This window comes from Sminthopsis crassicaudata, chromosome 1 (assembly GCF_048593235.1).
Source record: "Sminthopsis crassicaudata isolate SCR6 chromosome 1, ASM4859323v1, whole genome shotgun sequence".
In the NCBI taxonomy this organism is placed as follows: Eukaryota; Metazoa; Chordata; class Mammalia; order Dasyuromorphia; family Dasyuridae; genus Sminthopsis; species Sminthopsis crassicaudata.
Window position 1 is genome coordinate 233326497 of NC_133617.1, and position 25308 is coordinate 233351804.

General features: G+C 32.4%; 1 protein-coding gene across 5 annotated transcripts in view; it reads right to left on the minus strand.

Annotated features, from left to right (window-relative positions):
* Positions 1 to 2069: 2069 nt before the first annotated feature.
* Positions 2070 to 25308, minus strand: part of ESCO1 (establishment of sister chromatid cohesion N-acetyltransferase 1) — a 50569-nt gene continuing 27330 nt past the window's right edge. For 4 of the 5 annotated variants that reach the window (XM_074276389.1, XM_074276381.1, XM_074276369.1 and 1 more), the window contains 4 exons: positions 12109 to 12198; positions 8162 to 8305; positions 5547 to 5734; positions 2070 to 3293 (listed from right to left, as the gene is read on the minus strand). In XM_074276389.1, coding sequence (XP_074132490.1) covers positions 3146 to 3293; positions 5547 to 5734; positions 8162 to 8305; positions 12109 to 12198 — 570 coding nt within the window. In that variant the 3' untranslated portion in view covers positions 2070 to 3145. Of the gene's footprint in view, positions 3294 to 5546; positions 5735 to 8161; positions 8306 to 12108; positions 12199 to 12756; positions 12878 to 25308 lie in introns of those variants that run through there. The other variant, XR_012483635.1, reaches the window with a different exon arrangement.

Below are 25308 nucleotides of genomic sequence, written 5' to 3' on the forward strand. Positions count from 1 at the left end.
TATGTCTTTCCTGGCCTTGTTGAGGCTGAATCCTGAGCTAAATGAAACACTGATGGATTTATAATAGATGGAATTCTGTACCTTTCAAATATGAAGGCATACATTCTCAACAACAAAAAACAAAAAAACTTTCAAGGCATTTTTGCCAATAAGTAATTCCAGTTTCAATTTTCGGATTGCAATAAGATAATGGCAGCATAAGATTTTGTTTTTTCATGTCATTTATCATTTCTGGCCTTAGTTTCTGTTTTAGTTCTATAAAGGTCAAATAAGATCAGTCATTTTGGAGTGTTTCATTCTGCTGATGGGTGACAAAAGCTTTGTATTGACTAGAATTAGCCACCCTGGATTACCTACAAACCTGCCCAGATTTTGTTGAGCTATCTTTGGTCCTTCCCCATCCACTTCAAGTTACAAGGAGACCACACTTAATATCACAGGCATTTGCTTTCTTATTCACCAGAGGTATGATTCTGAGGACAAAGGAGTTTCTAGTTAGGTTCAAATAATAAATTTTGGTTATAAAGAACTCATTTAGTTCTTGGGGGAGTGGAAAAATAACTGAAAGACTCTGGCCACATTTCTCATTTCTCAGCCTAAGGAATGCTTAGCTTCCCTGGCCTTCCTCAACCTAGAATCAGTAGTGGGATAGGATACAGCATAGTAGTTGTACCCGAGTCACTGGAAAAGACCTAGGCTTATAATAAAGAGAACAAGTCCAGAGAGCAACGATGTATACAGTAAAGCTTCCCTTCTAAATGAGGCTGTGAAGTAGTTTATCCATAGTCACCTAAGTTGGTATGTGGCACAGTTCCAACACAGCTCCAGCCTTCCGAATCCAAGTCCAATTCTTTTCCATCTGATGATCAGTGAATAAGCTTTTATTGTTATCCTGGCTCTGTGTAACCCTTTGTACCAAGTTGATCCCACCAGTCATTTTCATGGTAGTTGAAATTACCCAAACTTACTCCCCTCTGGGATCCTTGAAGGTGATGGCTGACTATGGGAATCTTGCCTACTCTTCTGATTCCCATGGGATGGAAGCATTATATAACCTAGGTTTAACACACTGTTCTAAGCACAAAGACATGTTTCATATAAAACAAATGTCAGATCATATTTAAATGGGCATACCTCCCAGTTAGTGAGGTTATTAAGAAAAGAGGGATGTTCTTCCCCAAAATGCATTGGCATATACAAAATCCTTGATCTCTTAATAAATTATCTTTTGAAAACACCCTTTATAATATCCCTATACCTAAGAAAAGCACATGCATTTCAAAGGCAGCTATATGGCACAGTGGGCAGTTTGGGACTTGGGGTGAGGAAGTCAAGTTCAAATTCAGCCTTAAACACTGACTAGACTTGACAAATCACCCCCTTTCCATGCCCTAATTTCCTCCTTTATAAAATGAAGTTCGTATCATAAAAGCACCAATTAGCAATCACGGCTGCTGTGAGGACAAAATGAAACAATATTTGTGGAGCCTCTTGCAGCCCCCAAAGTGCTATATAAATGCTAAGGATTCCTGGCCTCTGTTCTCAGTCACTGAACAAATATTTGATCATCTAATTCATTCAAGGAGCTAAGAAGAGTGCCTAGTTTAGAGTAAATTAGGAACATCATAATGGTTGATTTTTCACATACATTATCTTATGAAACTCAACTACTTTATGTAATAAAAGTATATAAGCACCACCGCAATTTTACAGAGGAGGAAAGGGTGGCTTTGAAAAGGAAGGTTGTAGAGCCACAGAGACAACTAAAAAACCAAGAAGAAAATGTAGTGAGAGGTACAAACATTTTAGGGAGTTCTGAAAAAGCAAGGGATCCCTTCCACTTAAGAGATCAGGAAGTTTCATGAACAAGCATCTCTTAAAAGGGTGACTAAACACTTTAGGTGAAAAGATAATGAACAAAAGTTATCAGGAAGACAAATGGAAAGTGGTGGGAGATGAGTGGGTGGGTACGTGTTTGGTGGAAAAACTTTTGAATAGAGTTTCAAGGGGTTGAACTCAATCACAATTCACAACAACAACAAATGTTTCACAACATTGCAGCACTGATATCGTTTAGAAAAGTCTATCAAGTTATTTATTCTTTTATTCTACATTATATACAGATCAAGAAAGGCCACAGCAGTTTTTCAACATATAAACCCTTTAAAAGTGGAGGGCATTATACAGACAAGTATAAAAGTGAAGTCCAATAATAAAGGCATATATCCAGTGCAGTATTTCAGAGGAAAAATAAAGCAGATACCAGGACCATTCTTATTTAGCTTCAATCTTATCAATAAATTATAAAAATCTTTTTTTTTTGGAATTTGGTAAATTTGCCATAACTGGGCTATTGTCTTCTTGTACAATATACAGAAAAAGCATTTCATAACAAGTGGGAACAAGATGTATGACAGTCTGCTCCTACAGGTTGATTTTCCCCATTCAATTCAAGTTATAGGAAATTTTCCAGAGGGAAAGGCCCAATCCTCTTTTGACTAACTCCTACTTCACTTTTCTTGCCTATCAAGGAAAAAAAAAAGTCTAACATCTCACATACTTATTTCCTCAGTGCATGTGCAAATGAGGGCAAGTACATACAAACATCCTGGAGTTTTTAACTTAGCCACTGTTTTCTAAAAAATATAGTGTTGTCCCTCCTTTAATTATCTCCCAGAAGCATTTCAGTTCCATTAAAATACAATCTTTAAACTTTTATATTTAAAAAAAAAAAAACTAGGATCAGCAGTTCAGTATAAAAAGATACAGTACTAAGCAGCACTGATATATTACCATATTAGGAACTTCAATATATATACTTATCACTGAGACCATAGTCCTTGCATTAGTTTACAGTCCACTATGAACAATTAATTATCTGCTGCATGTAAACATGACTAAATAACTATAGATAAAATACAATCATAAACTTCTGTAAAAGATAACAAAATATCTTCTTTTAAAAAAAACAAACAAAAAATTAAGCTATTACTGCATTGTTTCCAATTTATTAAAATGGAACAACCATTTGGTTGTTACCAGTCCTGAGTTCACGGTAATAAAAATGGCCCTAGTTCCTGGTTAAAGACAGCAACCAATCCAAATATCCAGCAGATGTGGTCAAATCAACATAAACAAGATTCTATTAAGAGTTCTTTTGTCCATTAATAAAATTATATACCAGAAACTGGCCAGTGCCACAGTACTGTGTTGCAAAGAGCTTCCCATCAGGTGTAGGATCTGAAAAAGCAATTTCTTCTTTGCTCAAATATGAGCCATATATAAAGTTGCTCCTAATTTAAAAAGAAAAAAAAGGGGGGGAGGGAGGTGAGGAAACATGGTACCACATAAAAAGTACTATTATCTTACAATAATTTTTATTTTTTAAATCACAAGAGACAAATAGACTGGAAGACACCTTTAGTAATAGAATACAATTCCAAAGTATACTGCTATAAATGCTTATTCATCATACATACTGTTAACAAGTTTGCCTAAATTTATTACTTTTCAATTAAAAACAACATTCTGTTATATGTCTAGCCTCAGAATTTAAGTTGTGCTTGTGTAATTGAAGCACTCGATAACACAAGAGGGATAAGGAATAATTTAACTGAGAAAAGTGACAGTGAGAAGAGGGAGATAGGAAAAGAATTTATTAACTCTTTTGGAACTATGTGGAGCTCCTCTGGCTATGTATTTTCCAATTTTTATAAAATCTAACAACCTCTTAGTTATTACCAGTTCTGAATTCATTAGAATGAAGGAGGGCACGATTACTTAACACCCTCAAAAACTGGCATCATGCCATTCTAATAACTTCCATAATGAGTTCATAAAGAACTGGCAGGGACCTCATTCTTGGGAAACTAAATTATAAAAAAGAAAAATAACACCCAGTCTGTTTCATCAGCCAGGATAAAATAAACAAAATCCATAATACTACTTGGGAAACATGGAGTGGAGTGATCGGATCTGGAAGGAAGAGGAGCTGAATTCAAATCCCACTGAAATCACTGTTCCAGGGATAATCTTGGATAAGTCATTTTCTCTTGGCCTGTTGTCTCATATGTAAAATGAGGGATTCAGACTAAAATTTCACTTTTTCTTCCAACTCTAAACATATGATCATTTTAGTTAACAATTTCATCTTCTGGGTCAGCTAGGTGGTTCACTGGATAGAGAATCAGCCCTGAAGTCAGGAGGACCTGAGTTCAAATCTGACCTCAGACACAACATTCCCCAACTGTGTGACCCTGGGCAAGTCACTTAACCCCAATTGCCTGGGGGGGGGGGGGGAGAGAGAATCATCTTCTGCTAAGAAAGCAGACTTATCTTAGAGTTCTGACTCCTCTATCACCTACCACCCTCAGAAAGAGATTTTAACACATAAAAGCTGTGCAAGGTAAATAAGGAAAGGAAGGAGAAACAAAAGGAGCAAGCAGCCAAGATAACTTACAAAGAGATTTGATCTGCACAACCTCAGACCAAGTCTGCATTCATTTCCACTAAGTGGATTTATTCTCAAAAGGCAAAAGTACAGGTGACGATTCTTCTGGGACTATGACCACTCTTGCAGCATTTACACTTTTACAGGCCCTATTACGATTGGGGAAGCAGAAATTCTGTGCAGATGACTAATTGCCACTGTCTTCTCCCTCATACTTATCTTTCTATATCTCTACTGGTAAGACACTCAGTCAAGTCAACATAATCTGTGTTGTTCCCTAACCCATTTTGCCAAACCATCTGAATGAGTTACACCTACAAATCAGTGTTGGACAGAACAAAACAAAATCAATATTTTTGACCAAATCCACTCAATTCCATCTCTATAAATTTATGAATATCTGTAATCAGAAGATCAAAGATTGACTTCCCAAATTTGTCGGTTTCTTGAGAAGTCTATGAAAGATTTCATTGAAGTAAATGATGTTGGACTTTAGTGATTAAATCAGTTGGATTTTTCCCAATATAAGAATAAAAAAGATTTGGCACCTAAAACCACTTCGTTCAAAATAAAAATTCACTAAATATGGCCTAGGAAATATGGGCAATTAAAAATATGCTTTGAGAATAAAAAAGATAGAGTTCAGTCAGTAAAAAGGAAGAGGGTATGGAATAGTAATCTTTTTTTCATTTTGATCCACTGTATCTCTATGATTATAAAATGATTAGATGGCTTAAACAATATTCACATTTCTATTTTAAAAGACATCAAAAAGAGAATCACTGAGCTTTATCAACTCTCATGTATTTAAAAAATGACTTACATAAATTTAATTAAAATCTAATTGTTCCCATTACTACCTAAGCCAACAAAATTTTAGATTAACTAACTTGCTTTCCTTAATTCCAAAATTTTTTTAAAGCATAAACTCTTTAATAACTTTCAAATACTGTTTTATTTCTGTACATATAAAATATCTTATATTTTAAAGATGGCCTACTGTGAAGGTTCATTACTTCAGAATATTAAAATTAAAGAGGAAAATTGTAAAGCTGGCTTTATTTAGGATGTTAAAATTAACTGTTAAGTTATTTACCTTAGACATTCAATCATTCGAGAAGCTATTTTTCTTCGACGCATCATGCTGAATACCCAGATGCGACTTATCCCACAGACAGCTGGTTCAGGAGAGGTTGAGCAACACCAGGCTTTTTGCCGTTCAAATATAACTTTCTCTTTTTCTGAATTGACATCTGGGACTTTATCTTCTATAACTCTATAGCCCTATAATAAAATTTAAATACATTATGACATAATATTTTAGTCACCACATATCTACTTTGGCCTAACTAGGCTTATAAAATATGATGTCTAGTATCTTTTCAAATTCCACTAAATTTAAGAATATATTTTCACTTCTGCAGTCTCTAGTTTTCTAGCATACCAGGGCCACTGGATATAATTACTATGTAAATAATTACTATCTCCTCTGTTCCGAAGTTCAATGAAATATTCCCTGCCCTATCCTCCAAACTCTCTGATGAATTTAGAGTCCAGAAACTGTTCCCTTTTTTAACTTTTCTTCATAATTCTGAGAGATCAAACCAGCTCAGTTCTGGATGTGGCAACTATAATGATAGGATGAGGCAGAGTACATAAAAGAATTGCAGTCACATAGTATAGAAAAAAAATTATTTTTCTTATTAAACTTTTTCCAAAGTACTATATTAGTAAATATGCGCACGCTCTCTCTCTCATAATCTCTCTCTCTCTCTCTCTCTCTCTCTCTCTCTCTCTCTCTCTCTCTCTCTCTCTCTCTCTCTCTCTGTCACTAGATATATTTTCACTAAACTGGTCACTGAAACTGAATCTTCAGAGCTTTTCAAAGAGAACTAATTTTCAGAAAATTTACATAAAATACATGTTACCATTCTTTTTCTGTTTAAGGAAAATCAGTGCTCTAAGCCTCAACAAAGAGAAGAGTGATTTCCCTTTACAGAGAATCCTCAAGTGTGTGAAGGGGAATGCTAGGCTATGGGATTCTACTAAGAGAGAGTACTGAGGCCACCTTGACCTTTGGTGCACAATAAGTTTTCTCTCATGTTTCAGAAACACCCTTGTTGAGCAAGGAGCAATAATTTGTGATCATGAGAACGAGTGTATACCTTTACAGGGCCTCTCGCCTGTGAGTGAGCTCCTGAATTGCTGGACTGGCTCTCCTCCCATTGGCAGATACCATGCATATGCAAAGCCCACAAGCTGCTTACACTTGCAAAAATGTATATCAAACAAGGCTCTATGGCATAATAAACTGGAGGTCTTTTCACATCCTATGAGTCCCCTGCCTCATTCATCTCACCTCTAAGATCAAAGGGCTCATATGCCATGAGTTCTTAAAAGACGGCCACAACAGTGGAAAAATGGTATATTAAGTCAGATGTGAGCTCTAGTCCTGGCTTTGCCATCTGACAACTGAGTGTCTTGGACTTTTAAATCATTTAACCTGAGTCTCACTTACAAATTTTGCATAGATCTTGTTTGTACTTATATATTTTGTATGTCTCTGTGTCTGTCTGTTTGTCTCTCTCCTTAGGAATAGGAGCGGATTTCACCATTTATTGTGTTTAGTAGTGACTGGAACAGAGTAATGGATTAATTAATACTTAGTGAATGGTTACTACTTGAAATATTAATGTCATTGTATTATTATGAAGAATGAAAAAATTTAATTACAAAGCATTATTTATAAATAAGTTACTTATTTTAAGACAGCAAATTAATAGCTAGAGGGATATATTTAACTAGTTTAAAGACACAAAAAGCATCAACCTTTTTTTTGTTGTTCAAGGCAGAGCAGACAAAAAACAACCCTGGAAACTAAGAAGACCTGGGTTCAAGATGTGTCTCTGTCACAAGCTCATGGTGTGACTTCTCAGTGCTTTAGGTAACTCTTTAAAGTTTTAAGATGCAGAGAAAGTATGTACACCTGGAGGGTCCAAAGCCCATACATAGGCTTGGTCCTATATATAGGTACACAGGTATACTATATGTATAGGTTCCTATACAAAGGAACATAGGTCTACTACCTTTTCCTACTCCCATTCTTATCTTTATGTTCAAGATATAAGCTGTATTTTAGTTTGTAAAGAAAAAAACAAAACAGAACAATGACTGCCACCAAGGATTCTATATTTTACAGTGAATACATTCAAAGATGATTAAACACAAAATAATATGGGCAGTATGCGTGCAGCACCAACATCTGGGGAAAATCAGGTAAGGCTTCATAGATTCGGTAGTACCTGAGGTGAAAAATGTGATAAGCACTGAGTAGATAATAAATGCTTTTTAACTGAAGAACTCTATTCAATATTAAGTAACTTGCTATTTAAATACCTAGAAAATTTTGGAGATTTAGGTTAAAGTACAAAATATCCTATCATCTATCATAATCAAAGTAAAATGGGATTCTGTTTGCTCATGTTGTAATATTTTATCAAAAAAATGTTTTCATTGACTTGATGTGTTCACTGAATATTAAAATATTCAAAAAGCAATGACATAGTGTGCAAAATACAACTGTTTAACTTAAATGTCTCAACACTTTTCTAAAATAGAGCAGGTTTATCTAAATCATGCTGTTAAAAATAACCTATAAATTATTTCATTGTATTCTAAATTACTGCAATCAGTTTTCAGCAAACTACTCACCCACTGTATATGTTCTGCAATTAAGCATCCAACAACTTTCTTGTCATTAGAAATAAAGAGAAGAGTCTTAATTCTAGAAGAGCACATGAGTGGAGCTTGTTGGAATCCCAAGTCATTGTCTACCATCTCTCTAATTTCTTCAACCTGCAAAATAAAGAGAAAATTTTTAAAATAAGTATCAGCATGATGTACAAAAAAATTCTAGGTTTGAAGTCAGATGGTATGGATTCATATCTTGGCTCTCCCATTAGAATTCAAATTCCTTGAGAACTGTGCCCATCTTACCTTTTCTATTTGTATCCTCAGTGCTAAGCACAGTTTTTTAAACACAATGAGTGCTTAATTCATGCAGTCAAACCACTTAATTTTTTTCAATCTAAATTTTCTAATGTATAAAATGAAAGAATTAAGACTAGATCTGAGGTGTCAAACTCAAGGCTTCTTCATTGGAGCCATAACTAGATTAAAATGCAATCAGGAAAAGTTTAACAAAACAAATAAAAATAAATACAATACAGATAATGCTAATTTATGATTTATAAGTCAATATACACTTGGGGGAATTGGTTTTCATTCCACCAATGGATTCAATGATCTTCCAATTCTGTATTAATGAACTTATGACTCTTTTAAGAAAATATCATGTGTACAAAGGAATTCTATGTTGAATTCAGTTGATTAGGCATAACAGGGATAACTGTGATTTCACTGATTTTGAGAACTCCCTCTACAAATGTACTTAGGCAGATAAATGCCATAGAGGATAAAGAATGCTGAACCTGGCGTTATCTCAAATCCAGCTCAGACATTTACTGGTTGTGTACTTTACTCCATCTATCTCGTAATACTATCTAAAAGATTGCTTACTTTACTCCATCTGCCTCATAATATCATCAGATTGCTGTAAGGATCAAATGAGAATATTTATAAAACGCTTATAAGTCCTATATATGTGTGTGTATATATAATATGCACATGCACACACATACACAAGAACCTAATGTATAACATGTACTGTGTTATCATTATTATCAGTATTATTATTAGTCAGCAATTTTGCAGCAACTTATAGCCTTAGAAGTGGAGTTCTTGATCTTTTTTTGTCACAATTTTGGCAATGTAGTAAAATGCATAAAATAAAATATACAGGATTAAAAAGAAAATATGATCTTTAGCAAAAAACTATCTATAGTAGAGCTACCTAAAGCATGAAAAATGTAAATGACCTGCTTAGGATCTCTGAGTTATAAACAAATGTAGGCTTTCTATTTCTGCATCACATATAACATGTAACTGCTTAATGCAATAATGATACTTACAAAATTAAAAGGCTTGGCATCTAATGAAATTTTTTTAAAAGCCCTTCCCCCCCACACACACATATGCGCGCGCATGCATGCGCATGTGTGCAGAGCTGTGAATTAATCTAATCATTCTGGAAAGTATTTGGAATTATACCAAAAAAAGTGATTATTTAATTCTAAATAGCAATAAAGTACATAGTGATCAGACTATAAAAACACATAGAAAATTTGTTCAGATTCAATTTCAAAGTGTTTCTTATAAACATAAAGAACTGAAGCAACAGGGCAGATATTCAATGCTCATGATTAGACTGTAGCAAACATAATAAAAATGACAATACAATCAAAGTTAATTTACATTTTTAATCCTGTATCAACCAAATCATCAAAGAAATACTTTATGGAACTTGACAAAGCAACAATTCATCTGGAAAAGCAAAAGATGAAGAATATCAAGGAAACAATTATTAAAGGAAAAGAAATAGGGATAAATAGGGAAAAGCACTTCCAGATCTCATTGTATCAATCAACAAAACCATCAAATATTTATTTAAAAAAAAGAGGCAGCTCAATGGGACAAACTAGACATAGGAGTATTAAAAAAAAATGGAATTTAATAACCCAGTGTTTAGTAAATTGGAAAACATAAAATTACTTAGGAAAGCATTCCCTAGTTATAAACAACTGAGAAAACTGGGGGAAAAAAAAAAAAAACAACCTTAAAGAAATAAGGGTTAGGTCAACATTTTATCCCATATTCCACAGTATGTTCTAAATTGATACATAACCTTAATATTAAAGATCATATTATTAAAAAGATTACAAGAGAAGTAGATCATATACTTCTCAGAGCTATGGATAGGATATGCATTTTTAACCAAACAAGGGATAGAGGCAATTATAAAAAATGAAATAGATAACTTTAGATTGCACAAACTCAAAAACATTCTGCTTAGCCAAAATTAGTGTACCTAAGTTAAAAAAGGAAATAATCAATAGATTTCTCTAATTAGGGTTTGGTATTCAAGACACACACATAATTAACAAATACAAATAAAAGAACAATAGCCATTCCTAAAAAGAGCTATGGTCAAAAGATATGAACAAACAGTTGTCAAAAGAAGAAATGCAAAGTATTCACAATGATATGAAAAGAATGCTACCACTCAAATCTTGCAAGTTGGGGGGAGAGGGAATGACAAAAACTGGGAAAAGTCAATGCTAAAAGGCCTATAGAAAAACAGGCACCCTAAAGCATTATTGGTGGAACTATTAAATGGTTAAACCATTTCAGAAAGCAATTTGGAATCATGTAAATAAAATAACTAGAATGTCCATACCCTTTGAAGCAGAAACTCCATTTTTGGGCTTTAGTAAGAAGAAAGTCTCCACATATGACAAAATATGTAGCAGCATTTTTTGTGATAGTAAAGAATTGGAAACAAAGTAGACATCCAATGATTGATGAATAGCTATTAAAAAATTGTGATACATAAATGCAAAAGAATCCATACAGTAAGAAATGAAGAACATGATGAATGCAGAGAATTATGGAGAGATCTATATAAATTGATATAGAGTGAAATAAGCAGGGCCAAGAAAACAATATATACAATAACTACAACAAATAAATGTAAAGAAAAAAACCACATATAAACAAAAATAAGAAGTGTTATAAAACTGTAAAGAACAAATATGGCTCAAAATAATAATCTCACTCCTTCCGAGGCAGGTGAACATTATACAAGTTTTTGGACTTTCCAACATAGTAATTGGTTGTACTATTTTTTCCCTCTTTTTCTTTTGTCTTTAATGTCAAAAAGCATTTGTTAGGCAGCATGGCTCTATAAAAGGGGAAGAGTGTAGGGTAAACTATGATGATGTAAAAGACATCAATAAATTTTTTTTTTTTAAATAAAAGATGGTAGTCAAACTGTCTAAAGCTAAAGAAGTCAAAGGAAATAAAGACTAGGGGGGGAAAAGGCCATTGGATTTGGCTACTAGGAGGATATTGGTAAAATTTGAGAGAACATTTTCAGAAGAAAATTAAGGTAAATAAATAAAATTGTAGTGACAGAGGAAGAGAGACAAGGCATTGGCTTAATATACATGAAGAAATTGTTGCATTTAAGAAAAGGATGACCAATAGAACAAGGTCTTGGAAAAGACAAGAAGAAATGGGATCAAGGATGGGGAGAAGGAGGAAGGGATTAGTTTTAGATCACCAACCAGAAAAGGGAAATATATATAATGATTCTGAGAAGTTCTGAAGAAAAGGGGAGGAGTTAAGGAAACTCATGTCAGATAGTTTCTTTCCTCGGCATGAGTGAGTGGGATAAACACATGCCTAAGAATAGAAGAGCTGCTAGGGGGAATGAAATAAAAGGGAATAGAGCAAAGTAATTTGCACATCAACAACTAGTAAACACAATCAGAGATCTCTTCAAAAAGAGAGGCAAAGAGAGACAAAGTTAGAGAGTCCACAAACTCTTTTGCTTTTAACACATCATTTAGCTATCTGAAGAAATTGGAAACCAAGAAGAAAAACATTAATAAGGAGATGCATACACATCTACTTATTATTATAAAACCACAAAGGAAAATGTATTGTCTATTCAACATTAAATTATAATGGAAATTTACCTTTTTAAGTGCATACTTTGGATCTTCAGGAAGAACCATTATTATCTTTCCATCAGGGTATTCAGCTAAAAGTCTTTCCTTTTTCCATCCCTAAACAAAATGGATACATTAAAATACTTTATTCCATATAACCATTTAAAAGAAAAAAAGCAGCATCAGTTTATCTAAAAATTTTCATCAATATGAATTTTCTTATACATTAACAATTGATTACAAGGGCATGGCACAATTAAGTCAGCCATTTAAACACACCTAATTAAGCACAATGCAAATTCAAGTTAAACTCTACTTAAACATACCCTCCCACTTCCTAATTTAGAAAATATCAATATAGCATTTCCCACTTGAAACTAGTTCTGAAAGGTCTTAACTCATACTGCATGAACCCCCTTAATAGTTACTGGTCCCCCAACGTAAATTACCCTTCCCCAGATTCTTGTGAAAAGAACTTAACTCAAATTTATTTTGAACATGGTTACCTCCACAAACACACACTCATGATTTTATGTCTGGCATGCGAAAGACCTCCAGGAGGTTTTAAATGAACTGATTTGCATGCAGTAGCCCAGTATGTAAGGTATAATTTTTATGCTTATTGTTCACAACTATCAAGAGTCACAAGAAGGAGACTATAAAAAATATAACTACCTTCTAAGAATCTAATGGGGAAGAGGCTACGTTGTGTGTATCTGAAGTTAAACATACTCAAAAAAATAGAGGTAATTAATTCTTCTTCAGATCCACACTCGTGGTGATTAATGAGCAGAACCTGCATGAAAAAAAAAAAAAACAAAAAGCCACTTAAATCTAGTAAGATGGGACTGAACCAGAGGTTAAAACTAGGAGCTTTGAAGTTCAAAATAAATACAGAAGGAATGAGCTGAAAGGGTTGTTCCATTTGTCTTACCAAGCAAAAAGGCCTTTAGAGAAGCAATATTAGTACTTCCTAATAGAATAAACCATCATCTTCTTTCTGAGATCTGTGCTTTCTAAAAAAAGTTAAAGCTGAATGAAATCAAGATAAAGGCTTTTTTAAAAACTTAATTTCATTTAATACTGTTTACAAAGCTTAGAATCATTTGTTATTTAATGAATTGGGATGCTACTTTTGTTATGTTGTTTAGAAAGATTCTGTGAACAAGACTCGATGACATGACCATTTGATCAAACGTGAAATTTCTGAGTAAACCCTAAAATTTCTTTGTTAACTCTAATAGTATCTGTAAGGGTTATACAAGTTAAGATCCTATAACTCTGGCTTAGTGTGCTGTCCTCAAATTTTAATCTAAGAAAAAAGACAAAAAGCAGAACAGTCTTAGAAGATTTTTTTAAAAGAAGAAATTACGTCTAGATGACAAATTATATCACTATTATACTTTCTCACTCTTTCTTCACTCTCTTTCATATATCCTAATACAAATAACAAAGAATCAGCAAATTAGAGGAACATAGACATTACTCTTTATAAACATAGTATTTTCACAAATAGTTTTATGAATTTTGAAAATAAAGCTAATTCCATTAAAAGCTAGAGGTTTTAATTTGTTTATACTATAAATTCTTTACAAATAATCTAGTATCTTCTTTTTTTTAATGCAACACTTTCTAAGCTATTTGAAGACAATCTAACCCTGCACTTTTTTTCATTTGGTTCAATTGTTACCTCATATCACATTCAATTGCTATTATATGATTTGATAAGTACTTAAAAAAAAAAAAAAAAAAGATAGTCCACATTTAGGAGAGCCTATTAAAATAATTTCACAGTTAAAATGTAGACCAAGATGAGAAGAATCAAAGCTGAAATAGACCTTAGACATCATTTAGTTCAAGATTCTTCTAGTTCTTTGACAATGAATTTCAAGGTCTATACAAATTATTGTCTTAGAAGCTTATACATTTAATGAAAGAGGTAGATAGAAATTTTTATCATAATATGATTTATCTATATTTTAAATATAATTTTCCCTTTCCAGCTGACAAAAAAAGGCTTTAACAAATAAAAAAGAGAGAAAAAAAATGCACTCTACCAACTATGTAACCAATGGTTTTGTTAGGATTAAATGATATTATATTGTTCATATTACTCATTAATATTTTGAGACTGGAAAATTAGACTTATTAAATATATCAAAATAAGAGGTAAGAAATAACAAGAGAACTAATTAGCCTAATCTCCAAGGCTGTGAAACCGTCTGTCTTCTATTTGTCTTCTTTTCAACTGATTAGTCATATATACACACACACAACAACTATGTAGACAAAGAAGACTGAAAGCTATTTCTATTCTCTTGGAGGAGAACTGAGTTGAACTCTGTAGTCCAAGATTATCTGGAAACTGTGAAGGATAACTTTGAAGGACAGACAGACAGACAGACACACACACACACACACACACTTACTTTACAAAGATATTTACAAGGACTATAACAGTTTTAACACTTAATCTAAAATCAATTTATTCAGGGATTTTAAAATTCTCTCTGCTGAGGGAAAAAAAATGAGAAATGATGTCAAAGTGTTTTAAAATGAGAACGCTCAGATCAAGTAGCCTGAATTTGAACAACATACACAATAGTAACACTATAAAAACTCTTAAAGATTATGGAATTTTGATCAATGCAATAAGTCACAAGTCCTTATGAGACTGAAGAGGAAATATGCTACATACCTCTCATTACCAGAGAGGAGATATATTTAAAATGCAGAACAGGAAACCTACATTTTTGGACATAGCCAAGGCAGAAATTTGTTTTGATAGATAATAAATGTTTATGTGGGTTTTCTTTTTCTTTTTATTGTCAGATGAGGGAGGAAGGTATCTGTGGAAGGGAAAAAGAAGTGCTAACAAAAATAAGCTTATAAATTTGAAAATAAAATTACTCTCTCTAATAATTAGCACATTCTGCATCAAAACTGATGTTTATATTCATGCAGTTTTAAGACTTGTCTCCTTAAAATGTATAAGGCTTTATAAGTCAGATTCTTTAAGCATTAAAACATCTTAAATTCTTTCATGTTGTATTTGCCAATAGTATGTCAACTCATGGGTCATATTTATAGAAGAAAGGAAAGAAAGAAAGAAAGAAAGAAAGAAAGAAAGAAAGAAAGAAAGAAAGAAAGAAAGAAAGAAAGAAAGAAAGAAAGAAAGAAAGAAAGAAAGAAAGAAAGAAAGAAAGAAAGAAAGAAAGAAAGAAAGAAAGAAAGAAAGAAAGAAAGAAAGAAAGAAAGAAAGAAAGAAAGAAAGAAAGAAAGAAAGAAAGAAAGAAAGAAAGAAAGAAAGAAAGAAAGAAAGAAAGAAAGAAAGAAAGAAAGAAAGAAAGAAAGAAAGAAAGAAAGAAAGAAAGAAAGAAAGAAAAAGAGAGAGAGAGAGAAAGAAAGAAAGAAAGAAAGAAAGAAAGAAAGAAAGAAAGAAAGAAAGAAAGAAAGAAAGAAAGAAAGAAATCCTTAACAATGAGCATCTTTTCTCACTCCTGCATGATCAATGCAAAAGCACAAAGAAGCAACACAAGACTGACAGTAATATTTAATTTTTTGTTTAAGGACACTGAAGCAGAAGTAGTACACAAACATTATCAAAGAGCCAAATGATTAGAAAAGATGAGCCAAGCATGTAGAAAAAGAGAAAGAGAACTAATACCCTCAACAATGCCTTAGAAGCCACATAAAATCAGAAAAAGTAGCCAAAAACTCCAAACGGGAAAGAAAACAAAGACCTGGGTTTAAATCTAAACTCTGTAAATTTCCAACTTTACTGAGTTGGACAACTATATCATCTATTTTCTCAGGGCCTCAATTTCCTCATTAAATTAAGGAGTTGGACTACATAAATGGTTTTTAAGCCCTTCAAGCTATACATCCAACAATCAATCAACAAATACTTACTATGTGCCAAACATTGAGGGTAGAAACACAGAAAAAACCTAAAACAATCTATAATGTCAAAAAACTTTCATGCTGTATGATTCCTATGGAATATTTCAGGATATGAACAAGCTGCTCACAGGAAGTTAATACATGGATGGACTGAGAACTACAGTTTTTGAAACACTCACAGATCTAGACAATTATCTGTTTTGAAGATAAGGCAGGGATTTAATGAAAGAAATACATTAAAACTATCTGTTATAAATGAGATGATTCAGGCCAATTCAAATAAACTTGGGATGGAGAGCACCATCTGCATCTAGAGAGAGGATTTGTGAGGACTGAATATGAATCCCAATATAGTATCTTCACCTTTTTTGTTGTTTGCTTACTTGTTTTTTTATTTCTCACTTTTTTCCTTTTTGATATGATTTTTCTTGTGAAGCATGATAATTGTAGAAATATGTTTAGAAGAACTGTACATATTTAACCTATATTTATTTTATGTTATTTTATATTTTATATTTATTTTATATTATTTGTTGTCTAGGAGAGGGAGGAATGGGGGGGCAGGATAAGGAAGATGAGGTTTTACAAGAGTGAATGTTTGGTAATATTCTCACTCTATTTGATATTGATATGATTTTTCTTGTGAAGCATGATAATTGTAGAAATATGTTTAGAAGAACTGTACATATTTAACCTATATTTATTTTATGTTATTTTATATTTTATATTTATTTTATATTATTTGTTGTCTAGGAGAGGGAGGAATGGGGGGGCAGGATAAGGAAGATGAGGTTTTACAAGAGTGAATGTTTGGTAATATTCTCACTCTATTTGATATTGGTTTGCTTGCATTTTCAAAATTTTGTTACTCATTTTCTTTCCTTTTTGATCTGATTTTTTTGTGCCACAAAAGAATTATATAAATATGCTTACACATATTGGATTTAACATATTTAAATATATATAATATATTGAATTGCTTGCCATCTAGGAGAGGGGGTGGGGGGAAAAAAAGAGGAAAATCTGAAACACAAGGCTATGCAAGGATCAATTTGAAAAATTATACATGCATATGTTTTAAAAATAAAAAGCTTTAAAAAATAGAGTGAACTATCTTTGCATATATTTTTGAAAAGAAAAGTACTATTAAAAATGTTTAAATGTCAAGTGCAGCATACATTTATAAGTACAATTATTAGAAAAAATTAGTGAAATAAAATGGGTATTAATTTTTTGGATCTTAATTCCTAATCTAGATTTTGATAATGGCCTAAAAGGCTTTAAAGAGAGGTTTAAAAATTACCCTTCAGTTTTTTATAATGCTATGATACTTATCCATTGAAGCATTCTTAAAGAGTGAGAGAACTTCAGGTTTTAATTTACCAGCCTCATTCCACGAGGTATATTAACTTGTATACATAAAATTTTCCCCTAAGAGAAGGAATACAATACAATACAAGAAAAAAGAATACACTCAAAATGGTTGTAGACCTTAGATATAATCTAGTCCAGCTTTCATGGAAAAGTGATGTCTAAATTGCCCTGAAGAAAATCTATCTTGTGCTTTGGAAAGTAAGAATTCTTACATTTTGCTCTTAAAAAAAAAAAAAAAAATTAAAACATAAGTTCCTCAGAAAATAAATGTCATAATATACCCCTTTTTTAAGATATAGTGCTTTTTACTGACATAATTTTAGAATCCTGGAATGTTAAAAGGTAGAGATAATCTGTTCTAACCTTTTAATTTTGCAAATGAGGAAAATGAGGCATACTACAAATGTCTTGTTCAAGAACATATAGTTAAGTGACAGGGTCAAAATTCAACTTAGAAATCAAGTGTTCTTTCAACTATGTCAAGTGACTTTCTTTCGAATAAAAAAACCAAATTGTCATATAAGTTAACTTAATCATCCAAACATGAGTGCCTATATTTTAAGATACTGGTATCTTTATAGTTTAAATAACAGATTCAATATTAAAGTAATCCTCTATTATCAAATATGATAAAGAGAAATTACCTCTCTCTGGCACTGATCTTCTGTGTGTCTAATCACAAGTGATCAGACTTCAAATAACTAGAATTTAAGAAATGATATACTAAATCAAACCAATGATCCATTAAGCTCATTTTATACCTTAAGTAATACTAAAACATCTACTGGAAAGAAATAATAGTAGGATATTTATTTGCCAATCATACTGAAAGGTAAGGAAACTAAAATAAGAACTAATTTCTATAACACTTTAAAGTTTACTAAGTGCTTAACTTAAGATTCTATCATGGTTCTATGATTTTCAATTAATTATTATTTATAAGCTCTTAGCCCTTTAAAGGAAGGCAAAACCATGTTAAAGTGATGGACTGAATATAATAAAACACAATGTAATAGGATCTATGTAAAATACTATGCTTAGGTTAAAAAAAAAAACATAACTTCACAAATAAAAGAGGGGGAGAGATGGTTTCCATAACAGTTTGACTGAGAAGAACCTAGTGGGTTCTTATTGAATCCTAATGGGCTCAATACAGAGTTAGTCATATAATAGAGAAGCCAAAAAAAGGTTACCACACTTTAAACTGCATTAAATACAGTTTCAGGTAATAAGAAGGTATGCTTAGCCCCTTGTAGCCCTTTAATATTCAGTTCAGGGCACCAGAATTTAAGATGGATATTCATAAATCAATCAAGGGGCAATTAGATGGTACAGTGGATAGAGCACTGATACTGGAGTCAGGAGGACTTGAGTTCAAATCTGGCCTCAAAAATTCAATGCTTACTAGCTATATGATCTGGGCAAGTCACTTAACCCCAATTGCCTCTCAAAAAAAAAAAAAAAGAGAAGCACAAAATAAATCAATCAGCCAGCAAGAAAGCACTAGATACTGCACTAGGGTAGAGGATATAAGGTTAAAGAATATAAAAATTCTTATTCACAAGGAGCTTACATTCTAATGAAGGAAATAAACAAATTCATATACAATACAATCAAGTATATACAAAATAGTTAAAAACTAGGTAGGTTTGGGAGAAAACGTTCTAACAGTTGAGAGGAGAAAGAAAGATTTCATCCATAGTATCTGACCAGCATCTTTAATGAGAGAAATACTCAGAAAAGAAACAAGTGCCTAGGGGACAAACACTACAAATCCAGAAAGAAAAGTGGGAGTCTGAAGTAAGGGACAAAGACAAAGTTATTTTGGACCAGAGTGCGCAAGGGAAGGGTAATGTCCAATAGGACTGGAAAAACAGACTACATAGGGCCTTAAAAACTAAAAAGAAGAATTTCAATTTTATCTTAGAAGCAAATGAAGTTAAGAGACTTATGATCAGATCTGTGCTTAAAGAAAATTACTTTGGCAACCATGTAAAGGATAGCCATAAGATAAGGGTTTGAACTAAGGTTGCTGTGTGAGTGGTTAGGCATTAGATTCAAAAGATGCTATGAAAGAAGAAATGGCAAAATTTGGCAACTGATTAGATATGTAGGGAGAGTAGGAGTAATCAAGGATGATGCCGAGATTAGGAACCTGAGACGTTGAAAAGTTGGTAAGGATGTTTGGAAGAGTGAAGAATTTAGAGGGAAAGTTAATGAATTCTGTTTCAGACATAATGAATTTAAGACATCTCTAGGACATCCAGTTTGAAACGTCAAAAAGACAAATGGTAATAAAATGTTCATTTTATCCCCTAGCTTCAGGCTAATGGAGCAAGGTATAAAAATATAATATAAAATATATAAAGATGATAAGTTTAAAACTCATGGGAGCCAACAAGGTTACCATGAGAGGATTTAGAAAGCTCAGGATCACTCACAGATGAAAGGGTATAATGTGATTGATGAACCAGCAAAAGGAACTAAGTAGTAAATCAGAGAAGTAGAAGGTGAACCAAGATAGACTTGTATCATAAAAATCTAGAGAGGAGAGAAAGAAGAGAGTGATCAACAATGTCAAATAAAGCATATAGTTTGTAAAAAGGACTATGACAGAGAAAAGACTAGGGCATTTGGCAATTTAGAGATAGATTCCCAGTAACTGTGCAAAGAGCATCCTGTCTGAAATAAGTGATGAAGTTAGAAGCTAGATTGCAAAAAGCTGAAAGGACTGAAAAGTGTGGAACTAGAGGCAAAAAGCATAACCAGTTTTTTAAAAGATGAGGAAAAAAAGATCTCTTTTTAGGAGAAATGGGTGATAGGCTTAGTGGGTATTTTAAGGCTGTGGAAGACTTAGATATGTAATCATTAGGGGAAAAAACCAATTGACAGGAAGTTGAAAATTCAAGATGAATAAGGAAAGCAATCTATTAGAAAAGAAAGGGTCCAAAACAGTACAACAAAGATAGTGGAAAGGGTTTACCAGTTCAATGAACTTGTTGAAGGAATTGGGATTTACCTGGAAAAGATTTTGGGGGGGGATGTAAGGGAGTACTGGGAGGGATGTATTAGTTTCTTGAAAAGAGACTATGTTGTTTCTTTGCATCCTCCATAATACCTTGAAAAGTATCTTATACACAAGTACTTATTAATATGAAAGATTTAACACTATTGATTAGAAAAATGCAAATTAAGACAACTGAGGTACTTCACACTTCTCAGATCGGCTAAAATGACAAGAAAAGATAATGATAAATATTGGAGGGGATGTGGGAAAACTGGAACACTAATGCATTGTTGGAGTTGTGAACTGATCCAACCATTCTGAAGAACAATCTGGAACTCTACCCACAGGGCTATCAAACTGTGCATACCCTTTAATTCAGTAGTGTCTCTATTGGGCCTATATCCCAAAGAGATCATAAAAAAGGGAAAAAGAGATGCACATGTGCAAAAATGTTTGTAGCAGCCCTTTCTGTATTGGTAAGAAACTGGAAATGAATAAATGCTTATCAGTTGGAGAATGGCTGAAAAAGTTATGGTATATGAATGTAGTGGAATATTATTGTTCTATAAGAAATGATCAGCAGGATGATTTCAGAGAGGCCTGGAGAGACTTATATGAACTCATGCTGAGTGAAATAAACAGAACCAAGAGAACATTGTACATAGCAACAAAAAGACTGTATGATGACCAACTGAGAGGAACCTGGTTCTTTTCAACAATGAGGTGATGCCAATAGACTTGTGAAAGAAGAGCCATCTACATCTAGAGAGAAAATTATGGGAAAAAATACATGGATCAAAGCATAGTATTGTCACCGTTTTTTGTGTCTGCCTTTTTTTTTTTCTTTCTCATTTTCCCCCCCTTTTGATCTGATCTTTCTCACGCAGCATAACGAATATGGAAATATGTTTAGAATTGCGCATGTTTAACCTAAATGAACATAAGGTTTTGCAAAAGTGAATGTTGAAAACTATCTTTGCATCTATTAGGAAAAATAAAAAGCTATTATAAAAAATAAGTTATGATATATGAATGTAATGGAATGTTATTATTCTATAAGAAATGATGAGCAGACTAATTTCAAAAAAACCTTGGAAGACTTACATGAATTGATGCTGAGTGAAGTGAGCTTAAACAAAAGACTGTGCAAAGTAACTCGAAGATTATGTGATGATCAACTATGATGGACTTAGCTCTTCTTAACAATGCGATGATTCAAGACAATTCCAATACATTTTGAATAGAAAATGTCATTAGCATACAGAGAGAGAGAACTAATAGAGATTGAATGTGAAACAATATTATTTCCCCCCCTCCTTTTTATTATTGTTTGTTTCCTTTTTCTTTCTTGTGGTTTTTTTTTTCCACTTTTAGTCTGATTTTTCTTGCATAATGTGACAAATATGGAACTATGTTTAGAAGGATTGTACATGTTTATCTATAGATATTTTGAATATAAAATTTTACAGAAATGAATGGTAAAAACTATCTGTGTATTTAAAAAAATAAAATATTATTGAGATTAAAAAAAAAAAAAAAAAACAAACAACCTACCATCAAAATATGAAAGATTTAAGGCAGGGGTGGGGGGTGGGGGTGGGGGATTAAACCAGGAACTTCACAATGAATCCAAATGTATTCATATTAATCACTAATAAAAAACTAAAGGTGATTCAGGATATCTAGTGGAAGTTTGAGGTTACAACTGAGGGGATTTGGGACAAATACCTGACTTGGCCATATAGAACAAAGCTAAATCTGTCCACAAGTCACCTTGATTTCCTTTTCCTATAGGAAATATATTTCCATATATTAAGGAAACATCTAGGTCTCTGCCAAAAAACAATTATTATGATCCTTAATAAGGGAACCCATCCTAAAGTCTCCAATGGGTTAGTCCAAATGTTTCTCTCCAAACAGCATCCAAAAATCAGGGAAGAGAGGATAAAAAAAATGAAGAAAGAAACAGTGAGAAGATTGCAATAGTATGACCCCCAAAAAACTTTCTAGCTCTAAAGTTACATGATCTAGAAGTTGTTTTCACAGAAAGGAATACGAAAGAAAGACATCAGAAGTTTAATGTTTTAGGAGGTTAAAAATTATCAAAAAAACTAACAAGATTTTTATTATGTGCACATGGATTTAAATATTATTGATCTTATAGGAAAAAAAAAATTCTATTTTAAGAATACTAATCCATTGATTTCAGAAAGGCCTGGAGAGACTTACATGAACTGATGCTGAGTGAAATGAGCAGGTCCAAGAGATCATTATAATACTGTATGATGATCAATTCTCATGGACGTGGCCCTCTTCAACAATGAGATGAACCAAATCAGTTCCAATAGAGCAGTAATGAATTGAACCAGCTACATCCAGCGAAGGAACTCTGGGAGATGGCTATGAACCACTACATAGAATTCCCAATCCCTCTATTTTTGTCCACCTGCATTTTTTATTTCCTTCACAGGCTAACTGTACACTATTTCAAAGTCTGATTCTTTTTGTACAGCAAAATAACTGTTTGGACATGTATTCATATATTTTATTTAATTTATACTTTAACATATTTAATATGTATTGATCAACCTGCCATCTGGAGGAGGGGATGGAGAGAAGGAGGAGAAAAATTGGAACAAAAGGTTTGGCAATTGGCAATGCTTTAAAATTACCCATGCATATATCTGGTAAATAAAAAGGTATTTAAAAAAAAAAAAAAGAATACTAATCCAAGTATTTAAGATATATTTTAACATGTTTAACATGTATGAGACTGCCTACCATCTAGGGTAGGGTATGGAGGGAAGGAAGGGAAAAGTTGGAACAGAAGTGTTTGTTTGCAAGAGTCAATGTTGAAAATTACCTATGTATATGTTCTGTCAATAAAAAGCTATCAAAAAAAAAAAAAAAAAAGAATACTAATCCAGTTTCTAGAGAAAATTTTTTATACTTCAATAATCTATGATTTTGCCAATAAAGAACCTACACACTTTAATAAGCAGTTTTTTAAGTTGCTGTTAAAGAAAAAGAACTCAACACTTGGTAGCCCAATCTCTGCTAACAAGTCATTCTGAGGGACACTGGTCTTCAAACCACAAGCACAATCCATTAACAAGAACATAAATGAATGCCTTTCTATTCTTAGTGAACAACTCACACTTGTATAGAAAGTTGTAGGATTTATAAAGGATCCAGAAAGAGTATCCACTATGCTAACATAATCTTCAAAAACCCCAAGCCACCTAGATCAATACACTGTGATTCATAGTATAAGTTTAGGGGAGAAATTATTACCATAAGAATTATCATCCCCTTTGAACACTGTTTCATTGCTGCACTCTCATCATAATATCCATAATCATTATTCTGGAGAACTGAGAGAGAAAACTGCTTTTCACACCTCAGCAGACAGATATTAGTTGTAAAAGGAGGTCTAAATTAGCAGACATGATCAATGTGTTCATTCATTTGGCTTATTTTATGTGTTTTACAAACAAATAAAGACATGTTTTATGGGTTAAAGGAAAAGTCACTGGAAAATTATAATTATATAAAAACAAAAGCATCAATAATTTGTAAAGATTTCTAATTAAATAAAAAAATAACTGATTTATCCCATTTATTTTGGATTTTAATATCCTTTAGTGTAACAAAAATACCGAATAGTTTCAAATAGTTATAACAGGACTATTAAGGCCAAAGCACTAAACTCCTTTTTTTTAGCATATTCTTCACTTGAAGAAACACACAAAAAAGGCAACATAGAAGATAAAACAAAATCATTAGTGACAACAAAATTATTGAAATTCACTTCTGGTTTTATAGCTAAGAAATCAAAGCTATGTGTTTTCCTTAATACATTTTGGGCATCAATATTTTCACCTTCTTAAAAACTAAAAAATTAATGTTTATTAGATTTCCATTTTTCATATTACACGTATATATGAAATAAAAAACATAACACAAAAAGGTAAATAAGAATTTGGACCTCAGTGCAAAGGAAGACCATTGGCCAAACTCAATTCCTTCTCTCAAAGTTAAAAAGAAAATGAAACAAAAAATTATATTTAAAAAAAAAAAAAGTGTTTAAACAGCAACTCTTAGCTCTGTCCCATCAATTAAAAAAAAAAAAAAAAAAAAGAAAAGGAAAAAATATCCTTCAATTCTTTTTGGAATCTCACCCTCACACCCCAAAATCGTAGCTTATTGAAAAGGTCAATTTTATTTCTTTTTACATAAGATAATCAACTGAGTTAACAAATTCTAAGAGATATGAAGTTACCTATTACTAACTCCGGTTCTTAGTTCACTCAACAAAATGTTTTAAAGGAAAATCTTCAATTCTGTTCTCAGAAATGTACGCTTACTTTTTACCTCAATGAGAATTTAACACTAATTACATTAATACTTGCATTTGACCATACCATAATGGCTTTAGTAGAAATTTAATTTAATTTACAATTTAAATCAAATTGTATCCAAATATTAAAACTATTTTTCAAAGTAAAATCAAATGAAATATAATCACTGAAAGTGGGCTGTAATCCAGAGTTATATGTTATACATACACACATATAAAGAGACACATATATGTATGTATATTATAAATATTTTGCTTTCTTGGCAGGTTATAAAGAGGATTCTGGAACTGAGAAGTCCCATACTAAAACATCACTTTGTTAAAGAGTACTGATTAAAGGAAATTAGGAAAAGTTTCATGAAATAAATCTGTATCTTTCAATTGATTCTCCATAATGAGTCTTAGAATTTACATAGCATATTTGAGGAGAAAAAAGTTAGAAACAGAAAAAGTCTTAACTTTTTTGTATCTTATAAAGATACAAATTTTATGTGAGGGAAAAAACTAGATGACTGAAGTAATGTGATTCTTCTAGGTCTTTTAATTTAAGGTAGAATGGCTCTAACTTGGGCCAGAATAAGAA